This window comes from Eptesicus fuscus, chromosome 14, assembly GCF_027574615.1.
Source record: "Eptesicus fuscus isolate TK198812 chromosome 14, DD_ASM_mEF_20220401, whole genome shotgun sequence".
Taxonomy (NCBI): Eukaryota; Metazoa; Chordata; class Mammalia; order Chiroptera; family Vespertilionidae; genus Eptesicus; species Eptesicus fuscus.
Genome location: NC_072486.1, coordinates 19,738,721 through 19,765,755, shown reverse-complemented (window position 1 = coordinate 19,765,755; position 27,035 = coordinate 19,738,721). Strand labels below are relative to the sequence as shown.

At 37.6% G+C, this 27,035-nt stretch overlaps 1 protein-coding gene across 1 annotated transcript in view; it reads right to left on the bottom strand.

Annotated features, from left to right (window-relative positions):
* Positions 1–24,387, bottom strand: part of ETV1 (ETS variant transcription factor 1) — an 84,506-nt gene extending 60,119 nt beyond the window's left edge. Inside the window, exons 1-4 of the mRNA XM_054726139.1 lie at positions 24,154–24,387; positions 23,257–23,344; positions 21,815–21,862; positions 12,546–12,599 (exon numbers count right to left, since the gene is read on the bottom strand). Coding sequence (XP_054582114.1) covers positions 12,546–12,599; positions 21,815–21,862; positions 23,257–23,344; positions 24,154–24,198 — 235 coding nt within the window. The 5' untranslated portion in view covers positions 24,199–24,387. The remainder of the gene's footprint in view (positions 1–12,545; positions 12,600–21,814; positions 21,863–23,256; positions 23,345–24,153) is intronic.
* Positions 24,388–27,035: the final 2,648 nt, after the last annotated feature.

Here is a 27,035-nt window from a genome sequence, read left to right as displayed (position 1 = left end):
ATTATATGGCCCATATATTTACAGTTCAAGACAGGGCATTCATTCCAGACAGCTATTGTTATGTTGGCTGTTGTCATTTTTTTTATTTGACAATCTAAGGGAAAAGAAGTCAGTGCCCCTGACTAAATAAATACCAGTTGAAAATCACTGCCCTAGAGGAAGGTAGCATTATTATTCCTGTCTTAAGCAGGCGGAAACTGAGGCACAACGACCTTAACTTGCTTATACATGGTCACACACCTAGCAAACAGAAATTTGAATTCAGCTGTCCTTGTCCAATGCCTTGCTCTTATGTGGTATGCTGACCATATTCATATATTTTATGGCTTTAGTTTCTGCAGCATTAATACTACAAAATAGCATGAATAGATATAAAAAAATAGCAGCTTCAGACAAAATGCCAAAGGCGATGTTCAATTAATCTCAGTATAATATTAGCAAATGTTTCTGGTCAAATTATATAATACCCAAAGCTAAAGTGTCCCAACCAAAATTTAAAAATCTTCTCTTGAGAGCATTTTTTTTTTTTTTACATAAACATTCAGGATACCTGAAGCTGAAGGCTCATGTATACACAGGACTTAACCACATTTCTACAATTCAAAGCATAAAGATTTTCATAGACTAATAGGGAACGTATACGGCTGTCTACTCCACCCTTGCTTTACATATGTGTTATTTTGTACAACATATTATAAATTAGAAGAACTTTAATAATAAATATTATTAAATAATAAATATTTTTAGGTTTTCCATTTTTCCTTGAATATTATCTATCTATATAAAAACCCAGTGGCCGGAACAGCAGAATGACCAGAATGACCATAACAACCAGAATGACCGGTGGCTATGATGTGCACTGTGGCAGCCAACCAGCCTGATCCGGGCCCTGATCGGCCCCCTACCCCCGGCTGACCCAGCCCCCAAATGACCCTCCCCACACCCCGGTTGGGGGAGGGGCCAGTTGGCCAACTGCCCGAGGACCCTCTCTCCTGCTCGGCCCCCATCAGGGCGTGCTGGATGGACCCCACCAGTGCACGAACTCATGCACTGTGCCTCTAGTATTCTATAAACACACAAACTTTCGTATGTGTACAGGCAAGTGGCCAAAATACTTAAATGTTAGTCTTAACATGACTGATGAGCACATTTTGCTGGGATGCAAATAAGAGGAAATGTTACGAGCTGAATCTTGATTCTGCCATTCACTACCTATCTGTGAAACTTTGAGAATCTCAATAAATCTATCTGAGCCTTGTTTGTCCCACCTACATCCCAGGGCCACTATGAGAAGTAAATGAAATGTGGGATGTGAAAATGAACTCAGAATTCTAAATTGCTAAACAAATATAAGGGATTAGTATTATCACAAATACCATTTTTATCTTTCATTCCATAGCATCTAGCATAATGCCTGGCACTATGCATGTTTGTTAACTAACTAAACTTATTTTTCATTATGGAAAAAAAAAATTCATTGTAAGCATTTAACCAAAAGAGCAAACAATGTTTTTCCAAAATAAAAATGCCCATCTTCCGAGTCTAAAACTATTATGCATTTTACTATAAAGTTAATATGAAAATAAGAGCAGTTTTTTTCTGATTTCATAATCACAGCATTTGTGCTTATTTCTCACTAAGTGTACAATTATTGAAATTTTATATTAGGCATTTAGGAGGCATTTTAATACCAGTCCTAACAAAAAAGGTTTTAGGTATTTAGAGAGAGAGAGGGGTTTGCTGATGATTAGAAACTGACAAAAATGTTAAATGAGAAAACATTATTTTATATAGAATAGAGATGAAGCCATTTGTATATAGGGATCTGCTTCCGTATACATCACACATAAATTCATATGACTACCCCTAAATGTACGTTATAGGATAGGTCTACACATTCCATAAGCACATCATCCAAACCTTCAGAAACTGCCATTTAAAAGCTAAGGGCCTAAATTTCCACTTTGATCAATGCAACAGCTTTCTCACAAGATGGGATGACTGAAGTTTATTGATTAGCTGATAACCTTCTAATGCACCAGCCTTTAATCTACAATACGACGGTGAGTGAAAGTAGAGCTTTCAGAAAGGCAAACAGGGCTTGATTATCCTAGAAGAAAACAAGAACGCGGAGAGACTCAGGAAGGCAGAAACATCCAGAAAACCAGAGCAATGACATCCAGTTACTTGACTTTCCCTGCAGCCCCGAGAGTTGAGATAACTGTGTCACCTGACATTCTGGCTCCAGTGCCAAGGACTAGAGGGCCAAATCAAATCAGCATAATAAGGCTGTTGTGTCCAGGAGGACGAAGAAAAACAACCTGGAACAGCAGTAGAAGTTCATTTCACAGCAAGACTGCCATTTCAAAGGAAAAGCTAACACTATTTAAGGGTTTACGTCAATATTATCCATACATCTTGATAAGAATGAGTCACTTTTAACCACGGCCAGTGGCCTTGATTGCATTTGACAGAGCTTTTGCTGACAACTCTCTGGCTGGAAGAAAATCTAAGAGCATCTTATGGTTAAGGACTAATGTCAGTGTTGAAAAGTTCAGGGGGAAACGAAGCCCAAGGGGGTATACATTTCTCTCTGATCAAAATGTCTACATCATTTTGTACTGATTTATAAAACTGGATCATATTTAATCTGAATAACTGAAATAACGGTACACTAAGAATTATGTAGAGCTACACTAAAATTGGTAAAGTAGATAAACAAAAGCCTGGCATAAAGATGTATCGAACTGAACTCATTCCTTCACCCAAAAAATATGCATGTGTGCTAGTGAGGCAGCAAAGTTTAAAAGCACTTCTTTAATGAGAAAATGGTTGAAAAAATATTTCTTATTCTGGTGTTACAAATAGAGATTAGATAAAAGATCACTAGTAAGTGCAATTATCTAGGTTCATATCATTCTTATTTGCTATTTTCCCAACACACAAGAACATACAATCTTTCTTTGAAAATCAGAGCCCAATAACCATTATGAATTTAACTTTTTCATCTTTAAAATAAAAGTTTTGGTGTTATTAATCTACACTGTCTCTTCCAACTGCAGCTTTGGGATTTCCATGAATACTTACTACTACTGAGGAATTCCATGGCACTACTGCTTTAAATAGCAACTAGTATTCTACTAACTTCTGCTGCTGCAACTATTACTGTCTTTACCACCCAAACAGATCTTCCCCCCAGTGAGGAAAATGTGCCATGCCTGAAACATTTCTGAAGTCAAAAACTACACATAAACAACATGCAAATATACAGTGTTGTCATAAATCTCTCAAATTCCAGATAAGATAAAAGATTTGAGATGATGTAGCCTAGACAAGAATTGGCATAGTTCCCAAGTTTTCCCCTTCTGCTTTTCTACAACTACTAGGCTTGAACAAGTCCACAAAACATCTCTTTTCAGACAAACCCCTAGTTATCTGATTATTTTATGTCCTAGATTTCTCTCTATATAAATGGGAACAATACCAAGTTATCTCAGAACTTGTATTAAATAGAGATTGCCGAGAAATGTACTGTGAATCTCAATATTTATTAGAGAGCCCCAATCTGATAACTGATACTAAGCTCTAATGTTACATAAATGCAAACAGTTTTCCATTACCCTTTAAAAAAAATGAAACATGGGGAAATAAAAGCAGATATGTGAATTAGATTTCAAACAACTTAAACCACGTGTGCATGAATAGTGTTATTTTTTAAAAAGATTCTAAAAACCCAATAAACTACTCATTCAATTCAATATTCACTGAATACCTACAACATGTGAATTATAAAAGCATGAGTAGGACATGATCCATCCTCTATAAGCCAACTGAAATAGAAATAAAATTGAGATGTGTATAAAGCACTAATGGGCACACTAAGAATTACGTAAAATTAATTCTGACCAAAATAATCAAGGAGTAATAACATGGCTCACAAGCATTCCAGGGGTGTTTTTGTTTGTTTGTTTGTTTGTTTTAATCCTCACCTGAGGATAGGTTTATTGATTAGAGAGAGAGAAAAAGTGGGGGAGAGAGGGGAAGGTAAAGAGAGAGAGAGAGTGAGAGAAAGAGAGAGAGAGAGACAGAGACATCAATGTGAGAAACATGAATCAGTTGCCTCCCCTACCTGCCCTGACCAGGTATTGAACCTGCAACCTTTTGTTTGGATGATGCTCTAACCAGCTGAGATACCTAGCCAGGGCATTCCAGTTTTGCAAACAGAAATATACTAGTAAATGTAAGATTTCCCTACAATAAGACATAAATAAAGAATAATCACAAGTTAAGCCTCTCTTCCTGGATCTAAAAATCGCTCCTAAGAGGACTGTAAAGCCAAAAACTAGGAATAATTGTGAAATAAACTTCTGAATGGTTTAACAATGTGGCATCTATACCAAAAGGGATTTCTTTGCTAAGCCTTAGATTTAAATAACATTCAAAGAAGATTGTACACAAAATGATTACACAAACTTATTTTTAAATTTTAGTCAGACATTAAACTCAATTATTGACAATTTATTCAGGATAAATTGTCAATAATTGAGTTCTTAAGGTAACATCGTCCTCAGCTAATGTCAAATGCTAGTAATTGTTGAGGAATAATTTATTAGATTTAAAAAACAACCACATTAAACCGACCATTTATACTTAGCAAGACACAGCATAAGCTCTCATTAGGAGAAAATTCAATAACAGACAAAAGCAAATATGCCCTGTCCATATTCAGTTCATGTCCAATGTTATAAAAGGAAAAATGGGAAAAGAATGATATAAAAACTCCTAAAAACACTAAACATATAATCATGACATAAAGATTCAGTTTAGCTCAGATTTTTTCTTCTTCACATTTGATTTCATGAAATTTACATATTCTATGAAATGGTGGCCCCAAAAGGTACTTATTTTCATAACTGCTTTGGCTTTATTTACAAAAACTAACAAATGTTGTTTGCTTTTTTTATTCATCACTATACATAAGTGTATGTGTATATATTAAAAATACTAGAAGAATACTTGGTTCTACAAATAATGTTCTACCTTCATCCCTTAGCAAATTTTCCAACAAACATGTTTGGCTATTAGACTAATAAGTCCAGTTACTGAATAACAACATGCTTATTTAATATTGAGTAAAGTTCAACCAAAGATGGCACAGATCGCTTTTCTCAAAATAATTTGTTACTAATTATAGGCAGGGTGAGTGGAAAGTATTTGTTGACTTACTTCCGTTGAGCATGTTTCTGGAGTCAATTTGTAGGATTATTTGTTTTGCTAAAGGCAGCATTAAAGAGGGTAAAAAAGAATAGGAAAGGATAAGCTAAAAACTTAGGTGAGCTATACATCATTTTAGCTTTCAGCTTTAAATGGAACAACAAAGCCGTTTTGCAGGAAGGTTTTGTTTTGCTTTGTTGCTGTTGTTTTGTTGTTTGTTTGTTTGTTTTGGTTTTCACTTGGCAATTAAGTCTGAACTATCTATCTGAGGAAGAATGAACTAGTAAAACCCAAAAATTTGACAGGATCTACTAAAGCAGACTTCCTTAAAACTGATGTAATTTTCTAGCTGTAAGTATCTTGTCATTTATAATCATTTCTAGTTCCCCATTATGTTTTTTCTAAAGTCCACTTTTAAATTCGAGTGAGAATTCACCATAATTAGAGGTTATCCTTTTTTTTTTTTTTCAGAGTGTTGAAAGAGTGTCCTGGGAAATAATAATGTGTCTTGGGCCTAAGAGATGATTTCTTTGTCATAAATAAATGAAGGGTAACTGACATGCCCAAGGTGTAGGAGTTAGACTTTGTTTCTTCTATGTAACGGTGATCGATTTCAGAAAGGTGACCTACAACTAAATTTCCTGCAAGATGTAGCTTTTCCCCCCACTGAGTTTCTATTTTGATTTGAAAAATATGTCGCTTGTGAAACAAGCAAGCACAACCTAAAATGTCTGTTTTGTTGAAAAGGTGACCACTGGACCCGGTGACAGGCCCAAGGCAGGTGTGTACCAACCACAGCAGAGCAAACTATCCGATGACAAGACTCCCTGCTGGAGGCACCTGGAACAGGGTGGCGCGCCCAGGGCTTGAGTCTCACCGACATTGACAAGAGTCACAATGTCCTAGGTGGCCTTCTAAACCAGAATCGATTCTAGCTGGACAGACTCAACAGGCTGCAGTGACCTTCTCATAGCTACTTGTCAGAGAACACAAGCAGGACCAGAGTCTGTGGAAGTGGAAAATACAAATAACTCTAGCAGAGGTGCCAAAAATAAACTATCTTTATATGTACTTCATTTTTAATTCTCTGGTATATTTAAATAATAAAATGACAACGTATTGCTTCTATAAAAATTTCAGAAAGCCTATTGCCTAATGAATTGTAAAGAACAGCGTCCATCGTACCAATTCATTGCAAAAGAGTGACTGTGCCATCTTTCTTCCACAAATGAGTAAATTAACAGGCTAGGAGGCAAAATGTCTAACCTTGTGCTCCACGGAAGGCCAGCATCAGAACCACCTAACAGCGCCTTAGACATTCCCAGGCCCAATTCCAGACCTGAAAAAGTCAAACTCTCACAGGATCGGGAACATGAAGCTGCATTTGAACAAGCCTCCTAAATGCGTTTCATTCATACCCAAGTGTGAGTAAGAGTACAATGACATAGCTGATTACTTTCAGAAAAATAATTAAAACTTATCCAAAATGCATCCCTCTCTGAATAGAGCAACCGATAACATCTAAAACTGATAAATCAAGAAGTTGTAGCACAAACATATTATTTAGTATAAGAGATAAAAAGGAGAAAAAACAGCTGTGTCTAGAGAACAGGACTGTATGGATTGGGAATGATCTTATCTGTTTTCTGACTCTATGAATGTATTGCTTTAATAAATTATTGAAACTGCAAAAAAGAGGAAAAAAAAAAACACACACACACAAAAACAAAGCATCAAACAAACCAAAAACCACCAATGCCATAATAAAAAGCATATAAAAAGACACAGAACCTTCAAGAGCTAACTATTGCTTGAATCTCAGGTGTACTATCTCAGATGATGAAGGGGGCAGACAATTCATCCTTGAATAAATTTGTGTCTGACCACATTGACATGTTGAAATACGCCTCAATTTAAAAAAATAAAATAAAAAAATAAAAACACAGTAACAAATTTATGTTCTCAAATCCCAGAAATGGAATTCTTCTTTCAATGTGTGCTCAACTTCTGGTAAATACAATCAGAGAAATAAAAGACAGAGTCTTTCTAGCCAGTCCTATCTAAAAATTTAATCAGGCAAGAAAGGTTTCCAAATTAGTATTGAAAAGTAAACTTTTATAAAGTACTTTTATTCAGATGTGCAGAAAGGAACAGAGTGCAGGAAGGTGGGTTAGTAGAAAGGCAGAAAACTAAGAAACACATCAGAAATGGCACTTTTCTCTCTCGGGCAAGTACATGTTACTATAACAGAAATCATTCAGTCGGGGTCCGCATAGACCTGGTCTGATTTTCAGTTTTTGTAACAGTAACCTGACATATTTCCCCCCACTTCACTGTTAAAAAAAGGTCCAAAATACTATTCTTTTGTAAAACTTAATGCCTAATAAAATAAGGCATAGAAATAACATATATTTGCTTGGACAAAGTGTCACCGGGTAATAGTGGCTTTAAACATTTGTGTCCCCACACACCGATTTGTCTTGATTATTTTCAGATGGGTCACTAGGATTGTATTACAAAGTTTGGTTCAAGTACAGAAATTTGCAAACTTTTTAAATATTTAATTTCATAAATATGTCAGAGTCAAGGTTATTATTCCTTTAATGACATTCTCATTGACTTGCATTCCCGTGTTCTATCTTGATTTTAAGAGAAAGGAGAAAAGTTACAAGGATCTATCCTGCTGGGCATTTTGCAAAACCCTGGCTCTACCTCTGGGACTGCCCTGGGAGGATGCACCGTGCGAATCACGGTAAAAATCAAAAAGTACAAATGGGAACAAACTAGTTAGAAAAATCATAACACATAACTTTGTAATGAAGAAATGAGAGGTCAGAAATTGAAAAACAGTAGTGATATAACTACATTTAAAGTATATCATTTAATATGTAAGCTTATTGATGTATTAAATTTAAAACAAGATTTAGAAAAAAGTCAGTTTGTATATAAATCTGTATTGACTTAGGAAAAACAATGCTCATGTATGTTCCAAATACTTTTTAAATTCTCTTTTCTGAAGATATATATAACTTTACTTCCTCTGGACTAAAGCATATCCTGAAGTAATTCTTTATTTTTCAGCAGAGTGTCTGAGTTCTGAAAAGATCTGTCAAGAAACTATTTGCCACAGCCACGTAATTGTCTCTCTTAACCTTCACTCATATCCTAGGATACACTTACAGGGAGTTTTTTGTTTGCTTGTTTTCAAGTCTCTGTATGTGCTTTAAAAGTCCACGTCTTTCAAAGGTTAACAAGCTATAGTATACATCCTTAAATTCTAGATTTCCAATTGATATATTTTTTTCAATAAAAATAAAGAATGCTTGGGAATGTTTTTAGAGGGTACCCAACTCTTGTGGCTTAATCTCACTTTCACAATTTCTGAATGCTCTATTCTCTACTTTGCTACACATATTTATCCATGTTAAAGTCAAATGGGTGTTCTATAATCCAGTATTGAACAGAATTTTGCAGTTCATTCTCCTAACCTACATTTTACCAAAGGGCTAAAGCAATAAAAGCCCAAACAGAAGCATTTTATTTGATTGAGGTATGTAAGGAAATCAGATTATTCAGGTTTGAAAAGATAGCCCCATAGAATTTATAGACAGGCCACACAGCGGGGATGGAGTTCCTTTCTATTCCTAGAGATAGGATCCCTCTGCCCCACTAAGCATTCCCAGATGAGAATCAAACATTTGTAAAGGGCATTTAGGAGACAATATAAGCTTTCAGTTCCAATATTTGATAACCTTCTCCATCCAGAAATCCTCCTTAGAATCTAATCCATATACCCTATTCCTCTTTTTAAACCATTTCCCTCTTGTTCCGTCCGGAATGAAGATTGAAACTACTGCTTACCATCATCAGAACAATAGTCCTTTATGTCAGCAAAAACTTGAAATAAAACACACCTCCACTTTCTTTTTATTAAACTATTTCAGATTTCTTTTTACCTTTGTTTATAACTTGCCATTAAATTGAGGTGTTTTATTTACAGTCCCAGAGCCATATTTGTTAAACTGTAAATATCCACTAATTGAAGTAAAATAAAATTTCAGCATTCTGAAAATGTTTAGCTAAACATTCATGGTTTCAGCATATTTTTTCCAGAACAAGACTACATATATATACAAAATATGCTTTAAAGCATGGTCATATGTTTCTACCTTAAGAAGGGAATTAGGATTTTGAAAATACCTTGGAGAGGCTGATCGTGATTATGATGACAATTTTACTTATTGTGCTTTTAGAACAAGCAAGGCATGACTACGACACACTACTGATCCTTTAGAGTACACAGTCTTATTGAAGAAAGACAAGTATCTAAAATATTATAATATAATAAACACAAGAGACAAAATGTTAGAGTCTAACTCAACAGGGTAAGGATGGCAAAGAAGAGGCCAAGAAAGATTTCAATGAGATGAAGTCTAAACTGAGTCGGGAGTAGGCAGCTCACCAGACTGCAAAGCAAAATGAGCATGTGCAAAGGCAAAGAGGCATACAAGAGCTCACTCTGGGGAACTGAAAGATTGGAAGGGCTCAAGCTCAGAGAATGGGGAGGGACAGGGTGCTGGGATGGCAGGAGTTAAACTAAAACAGTCAGTAGTCCAGGTTATAGAAGGCTTAGGTTATAGAAGGATGTTCTGGACAGCTAAAGAATTAGGACTTTGTACTGAAGGAAGTTGCAGGGGGAAGTAACAAGGTCAGATGGCTGTGTGTTGATGCCTCTGCAGGGAGTGGACTGAACGGAGTGGAAACTGAAGGCAGGGATGCCAATCAAACGGCTGGTTCACCAGTTCCTTTGAGGCAGAATGTGGGTGTGAACTAAGGAAGTAAATAGAGATGAACAAAGCCACGAAATCAAGGTAATTTGTAAAAGGCAGAATTGGCAACTTGGTAAGCAATTTGAAGTTAATGGTAAAGAACTGGGAGGACTGAGGATAAATCAAACATTTTTCCACTTGGGTGATGATGCCATCAACTTAGAAGGCAAGAGGAGTAGGAGAGAAAAACAATGATGTCAACACTGGTCTTACTGAACGTCAACTGTCTTTGGGCCACCACAGTGAAGACCAGGGTTGCCGTGTAAATGCCATTTAATGCCCACAATCAGCTGAGGGCTGAGGGGGTGAGTCCAGAGGGGCTGCATTTTTCTAATTGCATAAGGACCCAGCGGTGTATCAGGGAAGAAGTCTACTAGACAAGGCAGAGGAGAGACCCCAGCTAGAGATCAGAATGTTGGAGACCTAGCTATACAGAACTGTGCTGGCCACCACAGTAGCCAATAGCTACATGTCAATATAAAGTCACAATAATTAAATTTAAAAATCCATTTCGTTAGCCACAGTTATGTGCTCAGTAACCAATGTGATCAGCCGCCACTATATCAAATGGTACATACAGATTTTTCCCTTCATCATGGAACGTTCTATGGGATTGTGGAAGATAAGAGGAAAGGTTTGGGGACAGGACCTCAGGAAAGAGAAAGCCAGGAAGATGAGTGGAGTGAGAGGGAGGGATCAAAGGCGTATAAAGACAAAGGAAAAATCATACCACTGTGACCCAGAGAAGATACTTCAAGGAGACGAACAGTGAAGAATAAGAAAAACTAAAAAGAGATCAATTAAGAAAAGGAGTTAAAAAAATTACTTTAGGGTAGTTATTTCACCCTGGCATTTGGTATAGTGTTGGAATCATTACCAATTTTTTCAGATGTAAAATGACTCAATGAGAAGAATTCTCCCACTCAGATGACACGTTTAGCTTTTAGAAAAAAAAAAAAAAAACACAGAACCCCAGAGGAAGGGAAATGTTGGAAATATGACCATTCTCTTCCCACACTTTAATGAAGGGGAGGCTTTCCTTGCTTAGCCATCATCCAGCTATCATCCTTCTGGGAGTTTCTAAGAGTCTCTAATTAAGGTCTAAAACATTGCTGTATAGGTTTCTTGAAATAGAATATCTAATAATTATACTCAGACATCAAGCAACACAATTCTCTTTTCATATCAAAAACCAAGCTGATAGAACAGCAGTTACCAGGGGCTGAGGGCAGACTTTTCTTTGTGAAGTTATTTTTTAGTAAGTACAGAGCTTCCATATGGGATGGTGAGAAAGTTCTGGAGATGGGTAGTGTTGATGTTTGCACAGCAACCGGAGTGCCACTGAACTGCACACTGAACAATGGTTAAAATGGCAAATTTTCTGTTACATAGACTTTACCACAACAGGAAAAAGATTTTTAGTGAAGCTGAACTAAAATATAATATGGGAGAGAATCTGGAAGAAACCTCTTACAACTCTTGGCACATGGGACAGTGAAGATACAAAACATAAAAGCTGAAAACAATGCTCGCAAACACCTGTTACTTGAAGTAACGTGGGTATTGGTGTTAGATTTATGATATTCGGTGGGGGAAACATGGGTTTATAGGTTGTAAGGTATTAGGCACACGTTGTTACTGTGGATGATACAGCCTCCTGTGAAAATGTCAATGGTCTGGAAAAATGGAAGTTGGGGCTTTACATGGTGCTAACAAAATAACAATGTATTAGGTCAGGTTCATAAGCAAGATGGCATTTATACCCCCCTTTCTTTACTATTTGCACCTCAGGTCAAGGCAAAGCATAAATATCAGAGGTAAATCCCAAGGCAACCATGTTTGCACAGGCGAAACGCTCCCTCTGCAGTCACAGGAGGGAGAGGAACCAAGAATCACTCCCCACGCAGCCTCTGGCCGCCCGACCTTGCAGCAAGACTCACGGAGAGAAACACTGAAGGGGCCCTAAGAGAAGCTATCAGGTGTCCCCATTTCTGTTACTGCGACCAGGAACAGACAGTGGGGCTAAAAATTCAATCAAAGCAGGTAAACGTTCATGAATGCAAAGACTACAGTAAGCCAATGAATGTTGGGCCCAGAATTTCTATAAGTTATATAATAATAATCTCATGGATGTTAACTACGGACTGTCTTCCGTCAGCATCCAGACTTGTCTTTGTGAAGCTATTGAAAGACTAGAAGTAAACAGTTGTATGTTATGGATCTCCCCATTTCTTCTCCAAGGATATCGACCAAACATAGAGAACAGACCATCTTTTAATCCAATCAGTTTTCCTGAGCTACTATTCGGAGCTCTGCTCAAATCACAGGGGGATTCTGCTGATGCCACAACGTGACAAATCACATCACCTCGTGACTGCGAGCTAAAAAGGCATTGACACAATGCAAGAACAGACACTGGAAGTGGAAACAAACCAAAGAGGAAGAATGGAAGAAGGAAGGAAGACAGAGAAAAATTGAAGAGATGAGTCAAACTATACTTACAACTTTCAGCCTGATAGTCTGGCACAAACTGCTCATCATTGTCAGGTACCTGAGCTGAAGGGAAAAAAGAAAATTAAAAAAAAATAATTAAGAAGAAAAAACTGCCAAGACTTAAGGAATGTCAAGTAAGATCTTCCATGCCAGATATTTTTAGGCTGGGATAACATTTATGATTATTTGCCAATTAGCCTCTATTTAAAGTGGTATTGGCAGCAATACTTGAGAGGGGAAATTTCAGCAGCATCATTGTTGTCAACTAGAAAACATGTCTGTCAGAAATACAATGGTGGCAGTCCCTCTGAATTTCACCTGCCAGACGGAAATAAAAGAGACATGCAAAGTAAAAGAAGCCATAGGATTTCGATTAGCTGCAGTGTTTCTTTATGCAAGTAAAAGATATGCTTTTGGAGTAAAGGGTGTTCAAATTTACCCACTGCCAGGACTTAAGCAGCCCATTTGAAGTAACCACATAATTCTTTCAAATAATGTGCAGTTATTACATCTCTCAGGGATTCTGCTTTCTAGAAATCGTCTGATTTTGGCAAGTTCCATCTATTGCAAATTAGACTACCATAACTAAAAATGTTTGCCCCAACTTTGGCCAAAATATGCAACAAAAGTTTCTTAAATTATTGTCATCTATTTTGGTCCTATATTATAAAGTGTTACAATTCAATGACTATGGTTATAACAAGGCGAATAAACTCCATCTTTTCATGCAAAATATTTTCCTGGTTACTAGTTAGAATTAACAAAAAGAAACATCATTATTTCATCAGTCTTTAATGTCAAACAACTTCCCTATTTTTAGCAAGGGAAGAGTTACCGAATAGCAAGGACTTTATGCATTCGGCAGCAATTAAAACACAAGCAAATTCTTTCACTTCTATAATATTTTCATCATGGTTGATTGAGACATCAAAATAGCCCGCTCCAAAATGACAGAATATTACAAAAACAAGTTTTCACATGACACTAATGTGCACACTCACACATATAGAACTACATAAAATAGAAGTGAGGTTACTTTTAATTTGGTAAAAATGTAATGAACTATCATCCTACTTAACGCTGGTTGCATTAGCTAGTATTACTTTACTAATATTATGTAATAGTGAACCTTTTTATCCAATCAAGTCATATATAAACAGATGTCAACTGATTTTTTTTTTAAAGAGCCTATTCTGTATGGGGGAACGAGTACTAAAGTGATCAGTCTGTTGAAAAATGTTTTGTCTTGGTAATTCAATTGAGTTAAGAAAAAATTGAACATGAAAAATAAATTCTATATTTAAAAAGTCTAATAAAAGAGGTTTACAACATACATATAATTAAAGGCTCTTTTTACCAGCTTATTTAATAATATTTTTAAAAACAGAATTATTTGGTTAAATAAAATTTTTGATATTAAGAACAGACCAATGGTAGTCTTGCCTGTTATCAAAATATATGGAGTCTGACACCCATTTTATAACAACTTTCTTCTGGCCACCAATATTTAAACTTATTAAAGACAAATCCCATTCTCAGCCACAAAATGAAACCAAACAAATTAAGGGCGTTTTCCAGATTATAACTGATGCCTGTTTCTTCAGTCTATATTTGAAGAAGGGTATTCTCTTCATAGTCCATTAATATCCGATACCTAACTAACAAAAGTCATGCAAACTTCAAATCACAGTTCCGTGACTTGCTAGCTACGTAAACTGTGTAACATTTAACCTCAGTGAACTCCATTTTACTCACCAGTTCCATATCGATAATAGAGATTTCTGGTGAGGATTAAAATGAAATAGTCTGAATAAAATGCCAGACAATGCCAGATACTCAAGAAATGTTGTTTTCAACTTTCCACCACCCACTCATTTTTTTTTTTCCATTTCACTCACAATAAAACTGCTTCAATCATTAGAAGGCAGGTTTAATACCTTGACTTCTAATGAATTATATTAGACATGGAAAAAAATTAACAGCTGAAATTTGTACCTTGGCATTCTCTTAGCTACAAACATTTCTCTTGCATTGCAGGAAGCTTGCGTTTTCTTATAGATGCACAAATTATAACGAGAAGAGTGCCCTTTAAAATAAGTCTCCACACCAAAAAAAAAAATTACAAGAATGTTTTTAATATCTATTTAATAACTAACAGCAGGTAGACAGGATCAAATCCTACATATTTTTCCAATCATATCCACATGTTTTGGTTTTCCTTGTAAATTAACAGCTAAATAGACATAACTATTGAGACACAAAAATTATCAACCACAACAATTATTATGCTTTTAAAAAGCCAAATGCTTACAAGAACCTAATAAAAATGTAATATCGCTTTACAGGAATACTAGTTAAAAATAGCTCCTGAGTAACAAAAGTATATTGGTAACTGAATATGCTGGTATGAATGTCCTAAAGGCCAGACATTTTTATTTATTTATTTTTTTACTGTGATAAGAGAAAGTTGCAACTCCATGATATGTATCACTTCAAGAAAGGGCACAGAAAGTCTCTGATGAACGTGAGCTGTGTGATGGGAAATGTAGGCAAAGAAAAGGCACAACTTTAGGAGCAGAAGAAACTACAAGTATACGGAAAATAGCTGCAGACTAGTAATTTGTAAAAAGAATCAAACTTGCTATTTCTGTTCTAACTCTTTAACATGCTGAATAAACACTTCACACTTATGCTTGAACATTTTACAGAATTTTAACAAAAAACATATGACTCACATATTTCACAGAAGCTAATCTTCAGAAACTGAATGGGCCCAATGAAACAGCAGGCTACTTAAATAGACAAAGGCTTACGTCTACCTCTAATATGAAGTTAGAGTAAAAGGAAAGCAGTTAACGAAAAGCACAAGTTGGATCTGGACAAGGAAAATATGACAAAGTATTGCCACACTCGTAGAATACATTTCCTTTCTTCCCCTCAATTCACGGGAATTCGGTGAAGCAGCAAACTATAGCTGCCTAAAAATTTGTGACAAGTCACACTAACTCCAAAGTGGAAGAAAGTAACAATAGAGGCCAACCTAAGAAAAAAAAAAATTTAAGAAGGGGTATTTTTCCCCCAACTATCTATGATAACTACGCTTGGAATAATCACCTGCGAGGAATGAAAATGTTTCCACACGCTCCGTAATTAAGAGGAAGGGGCAGAGGAGGAAAGAAGGGGGAAGTATAAACCCAAAGACCAATAAAAGGCTTTCAAGAAGATTAAGCATGTGGATGTTATTGGTAATAGCTGGAGCGGCTCTATCGGATCATTGCACGGTTAATACACACGTTGCCATCAAGTCTCAGGACTTCTGCTTTCAAAGGAGAGTATCTGCAACCCTCAGCTATTGGCTTTACCTAGATTATTATCCAAAGTTGCGTTCCTCTCTCTCTCTCTCTCTCTCTCTCTCTCTCTCTCTCTCTCTCTCTCTCTCTCTCTCTCTTTCCTTTTACTACATAGCAATACATATCATGATAAAGAAACTGATGAAAGCAGTCATCATGCCACAGAATTACTAACCCTCATGCTTAATTTTAATATATTTCCTTAACATTTCCCGGGGAGGATGGGGGGCAGGGCAGTTTTTCGTTTGCCTTTATTTTATGCATAGTTTAACCTTGCAAATGGAATAATAATCATTACTTAAGAAAAGGTGAGCATTTACATATTTTCCATGGTTGGCTGCAGGCAAGGAGAAAAAAAAAAAAAAAAAGCCACACCTTACAAACTAGGAGCCTGTTGGGTTTCTCTTAAAGCGAGAGAGAAAAGTGGAAAAATCACAAATGAAACAAATGTCAAGTATCAAAGGGGTTAATCTTTAATTAAAACCAGTTCTATCCACTGTAACAATGACCTGGAGCCAAACAAGGCGGAAGATGTATGAGTCATTCTTTCTGCCCGTGAATGAGACAGCTGATCTCCTCAGCAATTCCTCCAGACGAGCAGGCAGAGCTGGAGTTCTGCCTCCATTCACAAAAACACAGTCCAGCGTGAGCCATGCGGCCCAACCACAATCTTTTCATGTCACACCCTTCTGCAGAGCGAAAGCTAGTCAACTTGAACTTACAGTATAAACACTGTTTTCTAGCTCTGTCTCCAATACAGTTCAGATCCATGAAGGTGCACGTTTAAAGAAATGACAAGCTTTAAAAAGTGATTTCCATAGATTTATTCTCCCTACTTCGTAGGGAACTTGCCACAGATACGTAAATGTACAAAACTAAAAAGCAAGGAAGGAAAGAGGCAAAGAAAAAAGAAAGAGAGGAGGGAAGGAGAGAGAAAAACCATTTTGAAAAATGCCCTTTTTTTTGGCCTGTTATTCAAAGTTTCTCTATCCCAAGATTTTAACAGAGTGCTGCTAACTTTGTAGCATTTCACTTTGAACAAAGGGTTAAAAACAACTTTCTCCAAAGAAAGTGAAATTCTAAGTAAGAGTAAAACAACAAGAAAATCAACCTCTGCACGGTGGTATTCTGTTTAATGCTAAAATGAAGCTTCGGGCCACGGAATAAAATAATCATGAGGCCACTAAGCCTGGTTTTATACCACATCCGCTTTTAACATTAAAATGATTGCACCAGTGTGTAAGCATTAATTAATGCAGAAGTATAAACATATTCAAACAGATAAATAAAGGGGCTACTTCCCCAGGATAGAAACATCATTCATACTTGCTAAATACATTCTGTATGTTCTAAAAGAAAGAAAACAGTAAGTTTTAGTTGTCTTTAGTCTAAAATTAGCTTCAATTTCTAACTCTAAATTGACCTGCAGTGACTTAAAAACTTAAGGATCGCTCAGAGCTGTTTCTTGCCAAATATTTTCTCTACAGAGGTCTGATGGTGGTGATGATGATGATGATGGTGATGATTTTCTTAACTACAAGTTTATACACAGGTCAAATGGAATCAAGTCATATTATAAACTCTAAGGAATTACACATTTTCAGTAACGGAACTGGAAAAGCTTAGCTATATTTCATAAACATTTATTACAGCCCTCTGGGAAAACTATATTATGCTACAACCTATCCAAATTCTACTCTTGAAAAACATTATTTTGCAAGTAGACCCTAGATGAAAGGTATTTATATAATTTCAAAGAATACTTAAAAATATAATCCATTATTACTCTACCTGCTCTACCTGCTCTCTTTTAATCAAGTACAAAAGATAAATCTTTCTTTCACATTTTAGAGAATTTCCTGGTACAATGCAAAGAGGAGTGGTAGCCCTTCTTTAAAAAAAAAAAAAAAAAAAGACTCTTGTTCAATTCTAATAAATAACATAGACTTCCATGCTTTAATGCTTAGATTCTCAATTCCTTTTTTTTTGTAAACCTCATAAAAATAATGCCATTTTAAAGCTTTTATTTCCTACTGCCTCACCTGAAAACAAACAAACAAAAAACATTCAAGAGCACATCCAATTTGTTCCTTTTTAAAAAGTTACAGCATAATTTTTAAAAAATGAAAATGAGTACATTGTGATGGAATATTGTTGGGTGACAATATGTATAACATATTATTTAAGAAACTTCATAATAAATGTCTCTACTTTTACGTCAACCTGATTATTTGAAGGTCAAGTAGTAATCAAAAGAAAAGAAACAGAGAAAAAGAAAAAAAAGAAAAGTAGCCTTATCTGCCTGCTGTAAGGACCTCTGGTGTGGAAAGGTTGTTCTTGAAGGTGAAACTCTGGCTCAAGTGTGGTGGCAGGAGGAACCCTGACTGACTACAATACCACTGGGAAACACTGTTCCCTGACGGCAGCTAATCACTGGTGACTTTTTTCCTCAATATTACTCATGAAAGGGAATCGCAAGAACCTCTAGAGCAACAGCAGAAATAACATTCAAAAGTTGCTATGTATTTTTGTCTTTCCGGTGTGTTAGTAGGTAAGCTTTAATAACAAACTTTAGAAGAATGCAATCCTTTTAAAACTCAGTTTTACCTCCTTCTCTTTCTGTCAACCCCCCTCTTCTCCCCCCCACCCCCCCCACCCCCGCTCCCCGCCCCATACACACAAAAGGGTCCATTTAACTATGAATTTCTAGGACACCATTCGCTGAAGCACCACTTAAAACAGGTTGTTAAGAATAAGACATGACTATGATGTTGACAGGATTGATATTTGAACTCATTGTTTCATGGGATCAAATAATTGAAATTGCCTTTCTGTCAGTAGCAATCTAATTCAAAAGACAAAGAATCAATAAAGAATTGTACATAGTTACAATTACAATATAAAGCAGCTATAGCAAAATTTAAAAATAGGCACATTCTTTTTTTAATTGTTACTGTGTCACTGGAAACATTGCCTTTTCAGTTTTTTCAGAATGAAATGTGATTATTTTAAATTGTGGGATATATGTTAAAAATCTTTCAACTATAGTGTTAACTGCAGAGTCAGTACTTTGAAAGTGATACTAATATAAAGTTATAGTCTTCACAAACATATTTTTGATCTCTGGAAATGAATTTATTTGAGAATGGAATTCTATTTTTAGAGATAACTTTAGTGAATTGAAAAACAACTAGTTCCAACCCCACCCTCAAATAGTCCTGCCTTATCCCAATTTCTCCTTAGACATAAAACACATTTCTTACTCCATAATAATTTACCTATGACTAACCCATATGTTGCACTTTGGGTTTAATTTGGAAAATTCTTATAGGGAAAAACAAACATGCTAGGATATATCATCTTCCAAGTATATAGGGGCTTTGATAATTTCTTAACACGATTTTCATATGACACATGACAACTAACTTGACTCTCAGGTCCAATAAGATTTTTGGATCTCTTTAACTTCTCAGTGGGATTCTAACTCATGGAAGAAACTGGTTAATTGCCAATGATCTTTTTTAAAAGGGTCAAGATGCTTTAAAATTCCATGGTCAGTTTCTTGGCTACAAAGCATTATAAAAAGAAATATGTAAACGGTTCATGTCAGCCAATTTGGCAATGGTTTAATTTCTGGATGTCCAGAGGGACATAAATGGACAAATCCAGCTACGAAAAAAAAAAAAAAAAACTAGTGTAATTTTGAGAATCTCTTCTTAGCTAATATTGTTCAAGATGCCAATAAATCAAGTTAAAATGCTAATGCAAATATAATTATTTATATATATATATTTGCTAAAAATAAAAATATGCAGTCTACTAACAAATATCTCTCCTCACTATTGTATTCAATAAATCAGGTTGGCCACTTTTTTGCTTATATCATGATAGGGTAAATTAATGTAAACTACTTTGAAAAAATTGTATCCATAGTTTGTTAATAGAAGTCCACCTTGGCATTCAATACAACAGTCTGAGGACTAATTCCTAAACTTACTTAACCTTATGAATTCTTTTCTAAGTAAAAGTCCATGTTCCTCCAAATATCTGAGTCATTTTCTAGGTTTATTTTATATAAAGCTAAATCTTCAGATTTGATTTACAGGTATGTGAATAACTGAGAATAGTCAGTGCAGAGTTTGAAAAGATAAACTCAGATAAATTATGCAAATTACTTATCCGAGCGACAAACAAACAAGTTGAAAGTAAAAAACTGTACTAAAACTGATTATAAAAGGGTAAGAGTCTGTCACAGGTTCCACATTTTAAAATTCCAGGAACAGAGTTGCTATGCACATTCAAAATCAGCCAGCAAGTGCACTGACTTGGAATCAATGAGACTTAAACATCTTAAAGAACAAACCTAGCTTCCAGGACAATTTAAATAGATATTTTTAATTATTTTGGATAAGTGAATAAATTCCTTCATAAATATAATGGTCTCGAAAGCTTCCACTTTGCAAACTAACAGTAAAAAGTTAATACAAGAACCTCTGTGCAATTTTTTCTTGAAAAAGTTACATTGAAATATATGGCTTATGTTGCAATAATAAGTAGTCTATTGCAATAAGTTTCATTTACAGAGACAAGCAGAATGACCTTTAAATATAACTAAAACTTTTATTAATACTTACCTTTCATTAATATACAAATACAATCACCCTTTTGGAAGCGCTACCAGGAAAGCTATTTAACTTAAAAGGTTAAAAAATATTGCAAAAGCTTTTAGGGGAACTAGAATATCAGCAAAACAAAGAAACTTATTTTACATGCTAACAGCAACTTGATCAACTGAAAGCAAGACCACTGATAAAACACAGCAGTCAGCCCCAAATAGCAACAGAAAGACTGGGCTTCCATTTAAAGAGACCCTCTCTCTCCTTTTAACCATCTTAAAAATCTGTTCCAAAAAGTGCATGTATCCCATATAATGTAAAGACAGAAAAAAGAAGGAAAAAAAAAAAAGCAATTATACACAATACTTAAGTACCTATAATTGTCTTTGTTTTCCACCAAATACATCATAGGGTAAACTTAGTATTTCACAAAGCCAAAAGAAAAATTTCAAATTATGAATACCAACAAAAATCCCTCACCATTAGGCATTTCCCAAGTTGTATCAAGCTGTACTGAAGCACTATCTCACTGTTCCTATAAAGTTTACACAATAAAAGGTACAATAGATTGCAACACAGATTTTTAGCAAAAAAGTAATAAAAAATTAAAGTCATGCCTTTACATGTCCCCTTGCTATCTTAAATAAATCCCCAATAAAAGTAACATAATAACCAAGGTCAGTTTCAACAAACATCACATAGCAGAAACAAACAGAAAACAGTTCAAAATTCCTCAAAGCCACAAAGATTTATTCTAAAGCCATAGATTTCCTAAGTATTGGATACACACCTATCGCTCTGTGTTGTGAACAAGGTGGGAAGAAGACACTTGCACTTAAATCCTGAAGCATCCCGTCCCGATGAACCCAGAGAAACTAATTTCTGCCATCAGAAAAGTCCTCCACCAGAACACCAAATAATGATATGCGCTGCTCTAAAGGAAACAGCTAGCCGGGTTCTGGCTCTAGGAGGTCTCTGGAGGTACAATAATATAAACCTGATCAATTGCAATTAAAATCTGAACAGAGGCTGAGAACTTGAAGTCTTGGTGCATTAGTTCTTGCCAAAAGCAGATGTGATTGTGAGCTGGAAGCAATTTCTCCTGGTAATTTGTGATGACACTGGGTAGTGCAGCCCCAGATTCCCCAAAGACAAACTCATCAGAGGCTCTAATGTATGCATGACACATGAGGTGGCTCTTTTAGAGCTCAATTAATTGGGCTGAACATTAAGACAGCAAGTTCAGGACGTTCCCCCCACTTCTAGAGTTGCCTTCCCCCTTCTTTTAAAGCATTTTTTTTTTTAAACTTACCTTCTGCAAGCCATGTCTCCTGCAATTGACTTAGGTCTTGAAAGAGTTCTAAAAAAAAAACAAGTCAAAGGAATAAAAGATTTGCAAACCTTTAGGTTTCATTACATGGAAATGTTTGTCATAAAACTTTCATATATCAACTTAATTTGGGGAGGGGGGGCAATAAAAAAAGAAAATATAATTCATAACTTACAGATCTCAATAATCCTGCTCATTTTGGTGGTTATGAGGCAATACTTCTTTAAGAAATTCTTCTGGTCAACTACATAATAAAGTCAATATCTCTTCCCCCCCCCCCTTTTTTTTAACAAATAGCTTAAAAAGCTCAGGAACACCAAATAGCATACATACAATAGGATTCCAAAAAAAGCTTAGGTAAAGGTATGTCCATGGAAACCTTTTCTAAATATATTCAACTCTTGTAAAATAGAGATAAGTTTAGAAAGACTGAAAAGTATTGTATTTATATCTCCTGAATTTTATATCAGAGATATAACAACACATGATATAAATCTCAAAGTACTATATGTTTTCAGGTTCAATGTCTCAAAGAAAAACAGGAACAACTTTTAAATGCAAGTGTTTAGAGGAAAATTTCTCTATTAATAGGTTTACAAAAGTCAAAGAAAGATAATTCCCTGGCACCTGTTTATTATCAAGTCCAAAATTTTGTATTCTGTCACAGTGGGGAGAGAGGTGTCCTATAATTATGAGGATTTGAGGAAGTTTCAGAATTCAATATACTTTATCTAAATAGCCAACTGAATTTTTATAATTAAATATAAGTATATTAAGTTTATTATTAATGCTCCCATATGGCTGGAATAATTTATAATAGATTGACTTCCTATGAACAGTTCATAAAAAGAATCTGGAACCTAATTTTCCAAATAGGTATTATAATTATTAATTAGGCCTTAATTATAATTCAGTGAACACTTTAAGACCTATAAAACAAGATATAGGACCTCACCATGGAGTCATCAAAATCATCCATGAAAAGTTTTATAACTTTATATGGTTTTCGTGTAAAGGAGATGGAAAAATTAAATAATCATTTATATTGTTTAACTTCTAATGAAGAAAGTAGAAATTAAGCACTTTGCATAGTTGCTTAATGGGTCCCACTGGGTTGGATTTTTAAAATTGTTGCCTTAGTGTGTGGGATTACTTATATGCCCTATGCACAAGGGTTTTTACACATAAGAGAAGGATGCCTCTGTTAACTTTCTATTTTCTTCTTTCACTAGTTTTTGACAGGGCCTTAAGATATCCCCCAGTGCAAACTGTCACACTATGTTAATTGCTCAAAGTAAAAGTCTTAGTTAAATATAGTAATTTGAATATTTATTATTTTTAAGCTAAGATTGAACTGCTGCTCTTTTTTATGAGGGCAGGGAATACAGGTAAAGACAGGGATTCATCCCCAAATCAAACCTCACCTTCTGAATCATGAGCCAGATCTCTGTTAATGAATTTTCTTTTCCTGACATTTGTTGGTTTCTCGTTACAATTTCTCCCACGCTGATTCTACAAAGGGAAAGATAAAATCCTTTAAAAGAATGTAAACCTCAAAAGTCACATACAAAAATACACATGCATACATACACTTGTCTAGAGGATCCTCTCTCTAAATAAAAAAAAAAAAAATTGAAGTCTATGGTATCAATTCTAGTATTCATTTTCTACATTCATTTCACAGTGAAAGCTTATGCTGAAAATTCGACAGCCAGGAAGAGTAGCTTCCCAGTGCCGATCCTAACATATAGGATCCTAGTCATATATTCATGGTATCTCAGCATCAAAACAACATTAAGCAATTATACTTAAAGTCGATTTTAGGCTGGATCAAAACTAGATTAAAATACAATGTATTTTTATTCTGATACTCCCCACTGGAAACAAAAGAAGAAGAAGAGTGGTGAAATAAAAAAAAAATATAAGAGAAAAGGAGGAGGGGGGGAGGAGAAACAAAAACACCCCATGTAAACAAAAAGTGTCAGCATTAGTCTCAACTTCATTCTTTTCAATGTGGCAGACAAACCCAGCCAGAAACTTTGAGTGCAGCAGCTGCTGCTGCCCTCCATCTCCTCTTCCACTCATCTTGGGCCCTTGAATCAGAAAAGAGGGTCTTAAAAACAAAACTATGCCTTAGCCAAATCACTGAAAGGTAAGCTCATTGTGAAGACTGGGCTTCTAGAGGCAGAGTCGCCCTACAGTGGCAACAAAGCAGATAAAGTATCTGCAATCCCAACCTCCTTGCCCCCTCCTTCTCTCCCCCCCCCCCCCCCCCCCCCGCATCAAGTTTATAAACAGCAACTCTCGAACTGATCACTCACATTGGTGACCACGTAAGGCACTTGCTGGTCATAAAATCCATCCATCCTGCTGCTCTTCGCAAATCTCAGCCCAGGGTTTTATATTTTGAGCATTTAGCTGCAGATTTCCTCGGGATCTGGACTTCTATCAACCTAGAGGGGAACAAGATGGCTTTTAGGCTAAAAGGAAAGAAAAGAAAAAAGAAAAAAAAAAAAACATGAATGAAGCTCTTGAATTTGCATAGCTAATTACCCTCCGACTGTCCCATTCACAAAAATAACCCTCAGTACACCAGCCTCCTTCACCTGGATAAAAAAAAAAAAAAAAAAAAAAGAGCCTAGAGAGTTCACAATTTACATATTTTCGGCTGTAGCAAAAACCCGAACTAGAGGAGATGTATTTATTTACACGCTCGATGTTTCCCTTCGCGGTCGGTTGCACCCCGGGCAGCTCTGATTCGCAAACGTGTGCAAAACTAGCAATGGCGATCAGCGAGACTAGCTTTGCACCTAACGGGACTAAAAGAGACGGAGGCACCTCTTTCGTAAGGGTAGTTTTTGCAACCCACAACCATGCAATCATCTGGAGAGACATAAAAAAAAGTTGCTGGAAAGACCCACCTGAAGGCCACGCTAGGCGAACGGCTGCAAAAAAAATTCCCTCCAAATTTAATAAAAACATTAATTATTGCCCAGCACTTCCCCCTTGGAAGCCGAAAGCGCCTCTGACAAGAGCTCAATTCGGTGGTTTTTCCTCTACTTCTCCTCCAGGGGCCTCCAAGCCAAACTGATGGATCGCTGCCTCCCATTGGCTCCGCGTCTCTTTCACCAGATCAGATTTCGGGCTGTCAATCAGGCGGCTCGCGGGGCCCCTTCTCCGGGATCTCCCGCGCCCCTCGGCCCCGGGCGGGGTGCTCGGAGGGCTGGCGCAGGGTCCGCGGCCTTGGGAACGCCACCCAGGAAACCCCGCTGCCTCCCTAACCCGCGGCGTCTGGTGAAGGCGCCCGGGGACACCGAATCCCTGTGTGCCCCGGGTCGCCGGTTCCCCTTCACTGGTGTGTCTGGTCCGTTCTTGGGCTGATTGCCTAAAGCACGTTGTATTCGGTTCAGGTCCCTACCCTGAAGCGCGATCCACTCAACCCTGGCCTCCTTCAACTCCCGCTCCCCCCTCCCCTCCCTCAAGACCGCCAGCCTCCTACCCCCCCCCCCACCCCCCACTCCCACTTTTAACCTGATCGGGAGCCCACCAGCTCCATAGCTTCCTTCCCGCTAAGTTTTTGGCCCAAGATCTTTTGCCGTGTGTGTGTGTGTGTGTGTGTGTTTTTTTATTTTTTTTTTAACATCCACCACCATAATCATGGTTTATCAAATACATTTTCAACGGCCTTGCTCAAGTAGGACAAGATCCAAGTCCTTCATGGGACAGCAAAATGAGGAATCGATGGGGTCCGTGCCTGAGAAAAGCAGGGGGCTGCGTTGGGAGGGGAGCTGGGAAGACGGGGGGAGCCGCCTAGGTGAGAACAAGTGTCCCAGTCACACGTATCCCAGGTGCACCCTGGGACCGGGTGCTGGCAGCCCACCTTGCAGGTGGGGGAGGCGCAGGGAGGGGGCGTGTGGGCTCGGATCCCCCAGGGACCCGCACATTTCCTGAGCTTTTGTTATGCGCACACGGAGACAGAGGGTGTCACTGACTGCACGGGATGGGTCCGCTTCCTCTTCTGCTTTCACACAGCCGCAGCCCCGAGGTGGGGAGCGCGCGGGGAGGATGCTCGAGTTTCAAGGACAATGACTAAGGCTTAAAAAAAAAAAAAAAAAGTGAGGGCTGCCACTCGGAAACCCCTGGCCCGGACCGTCCTGCGGGGCTGGGAGCTGCAGAATCACTTTTGAGGAGCCGCGGCCCCACAGGACAGGGGAGGCCGCGGGGACGGGGCCAGGGACTCAGAAGCGCTGAAACTCAACTTGTGATCCCTCCTGGCGGCCAGAGCTAAGAGACCAAAGGATCCGAGCTAGAGAGCGAAGGACGCTTCCGGCAGCTGTTGCTTCAGTTCTCAATTTCTATTCGAAAGTTTCCTTCCTTAAATGGAACGGTATGGAGACGCATTAAAATGGAGTGTGAGCACACAAGAAAGACTCCACAGCAACCAGGAGAGGTTAATGTTAATTTTTTTTTTCTTAGTAAGTTTCAGAAAAAACGTATTACTGGAGAAATAATTGTGGACAGCAAGGACGTAAACTAGTCCATCAGAGCAGCCGGTGCTGAGGCGCACCTACCAGCATTTTGAGCGGGAACTGCACTTTCACCCCAGCCAGGGAGGGCTTCGGGGTGCAGCCCGGACCTGGAGGCTGGGATGGTGAGGCTCCTGGGTGCTTTCTGGGGGTGCAATCAGGCGGAGAGCCAATAGCAAGGGGTGTCCCGCCGCCCAGCACTCCGGGGATCACCCAGCCTCTGTAATCTGAGCAACAGTTTCCAAAGACCTTCTCTGCAGCTGGAGCCTGACAGGTATCCAGGGTAACCGGGAAGGGGCGGAGCCTAGGCTTAGCCGGCGCTCCCCCCGCCCTGGGGTCCTCGCCTCAGCCAATTACACGCCGTTGTTTCCAACCCATTGTTGTTTCTTGCTGACCCCGCAGCGCTCCGCTAAGAGATTGGCCACTTTAAGGAAGGAGGCGGAGCCTCCCCCCGCCCCTGCGGCCCCCTCTCAGCTCCATTCACAAAATTCCGGCCTCTCCTGGTCACGTGGTTGGGGGAGTGGCGGGCAGGGGAAATGACACAACAAAGGCCCAAGTTTCTCAAACCACGAAACTTTTTTTTTTCTGACTTGCAACCTTTTCTCCGTCCTGTCCCAGAACAAATGCTAGAAGAGGAGGAAAAGGAGCCTTAGGTCTGGGAGCAACAAGAAGGGGAA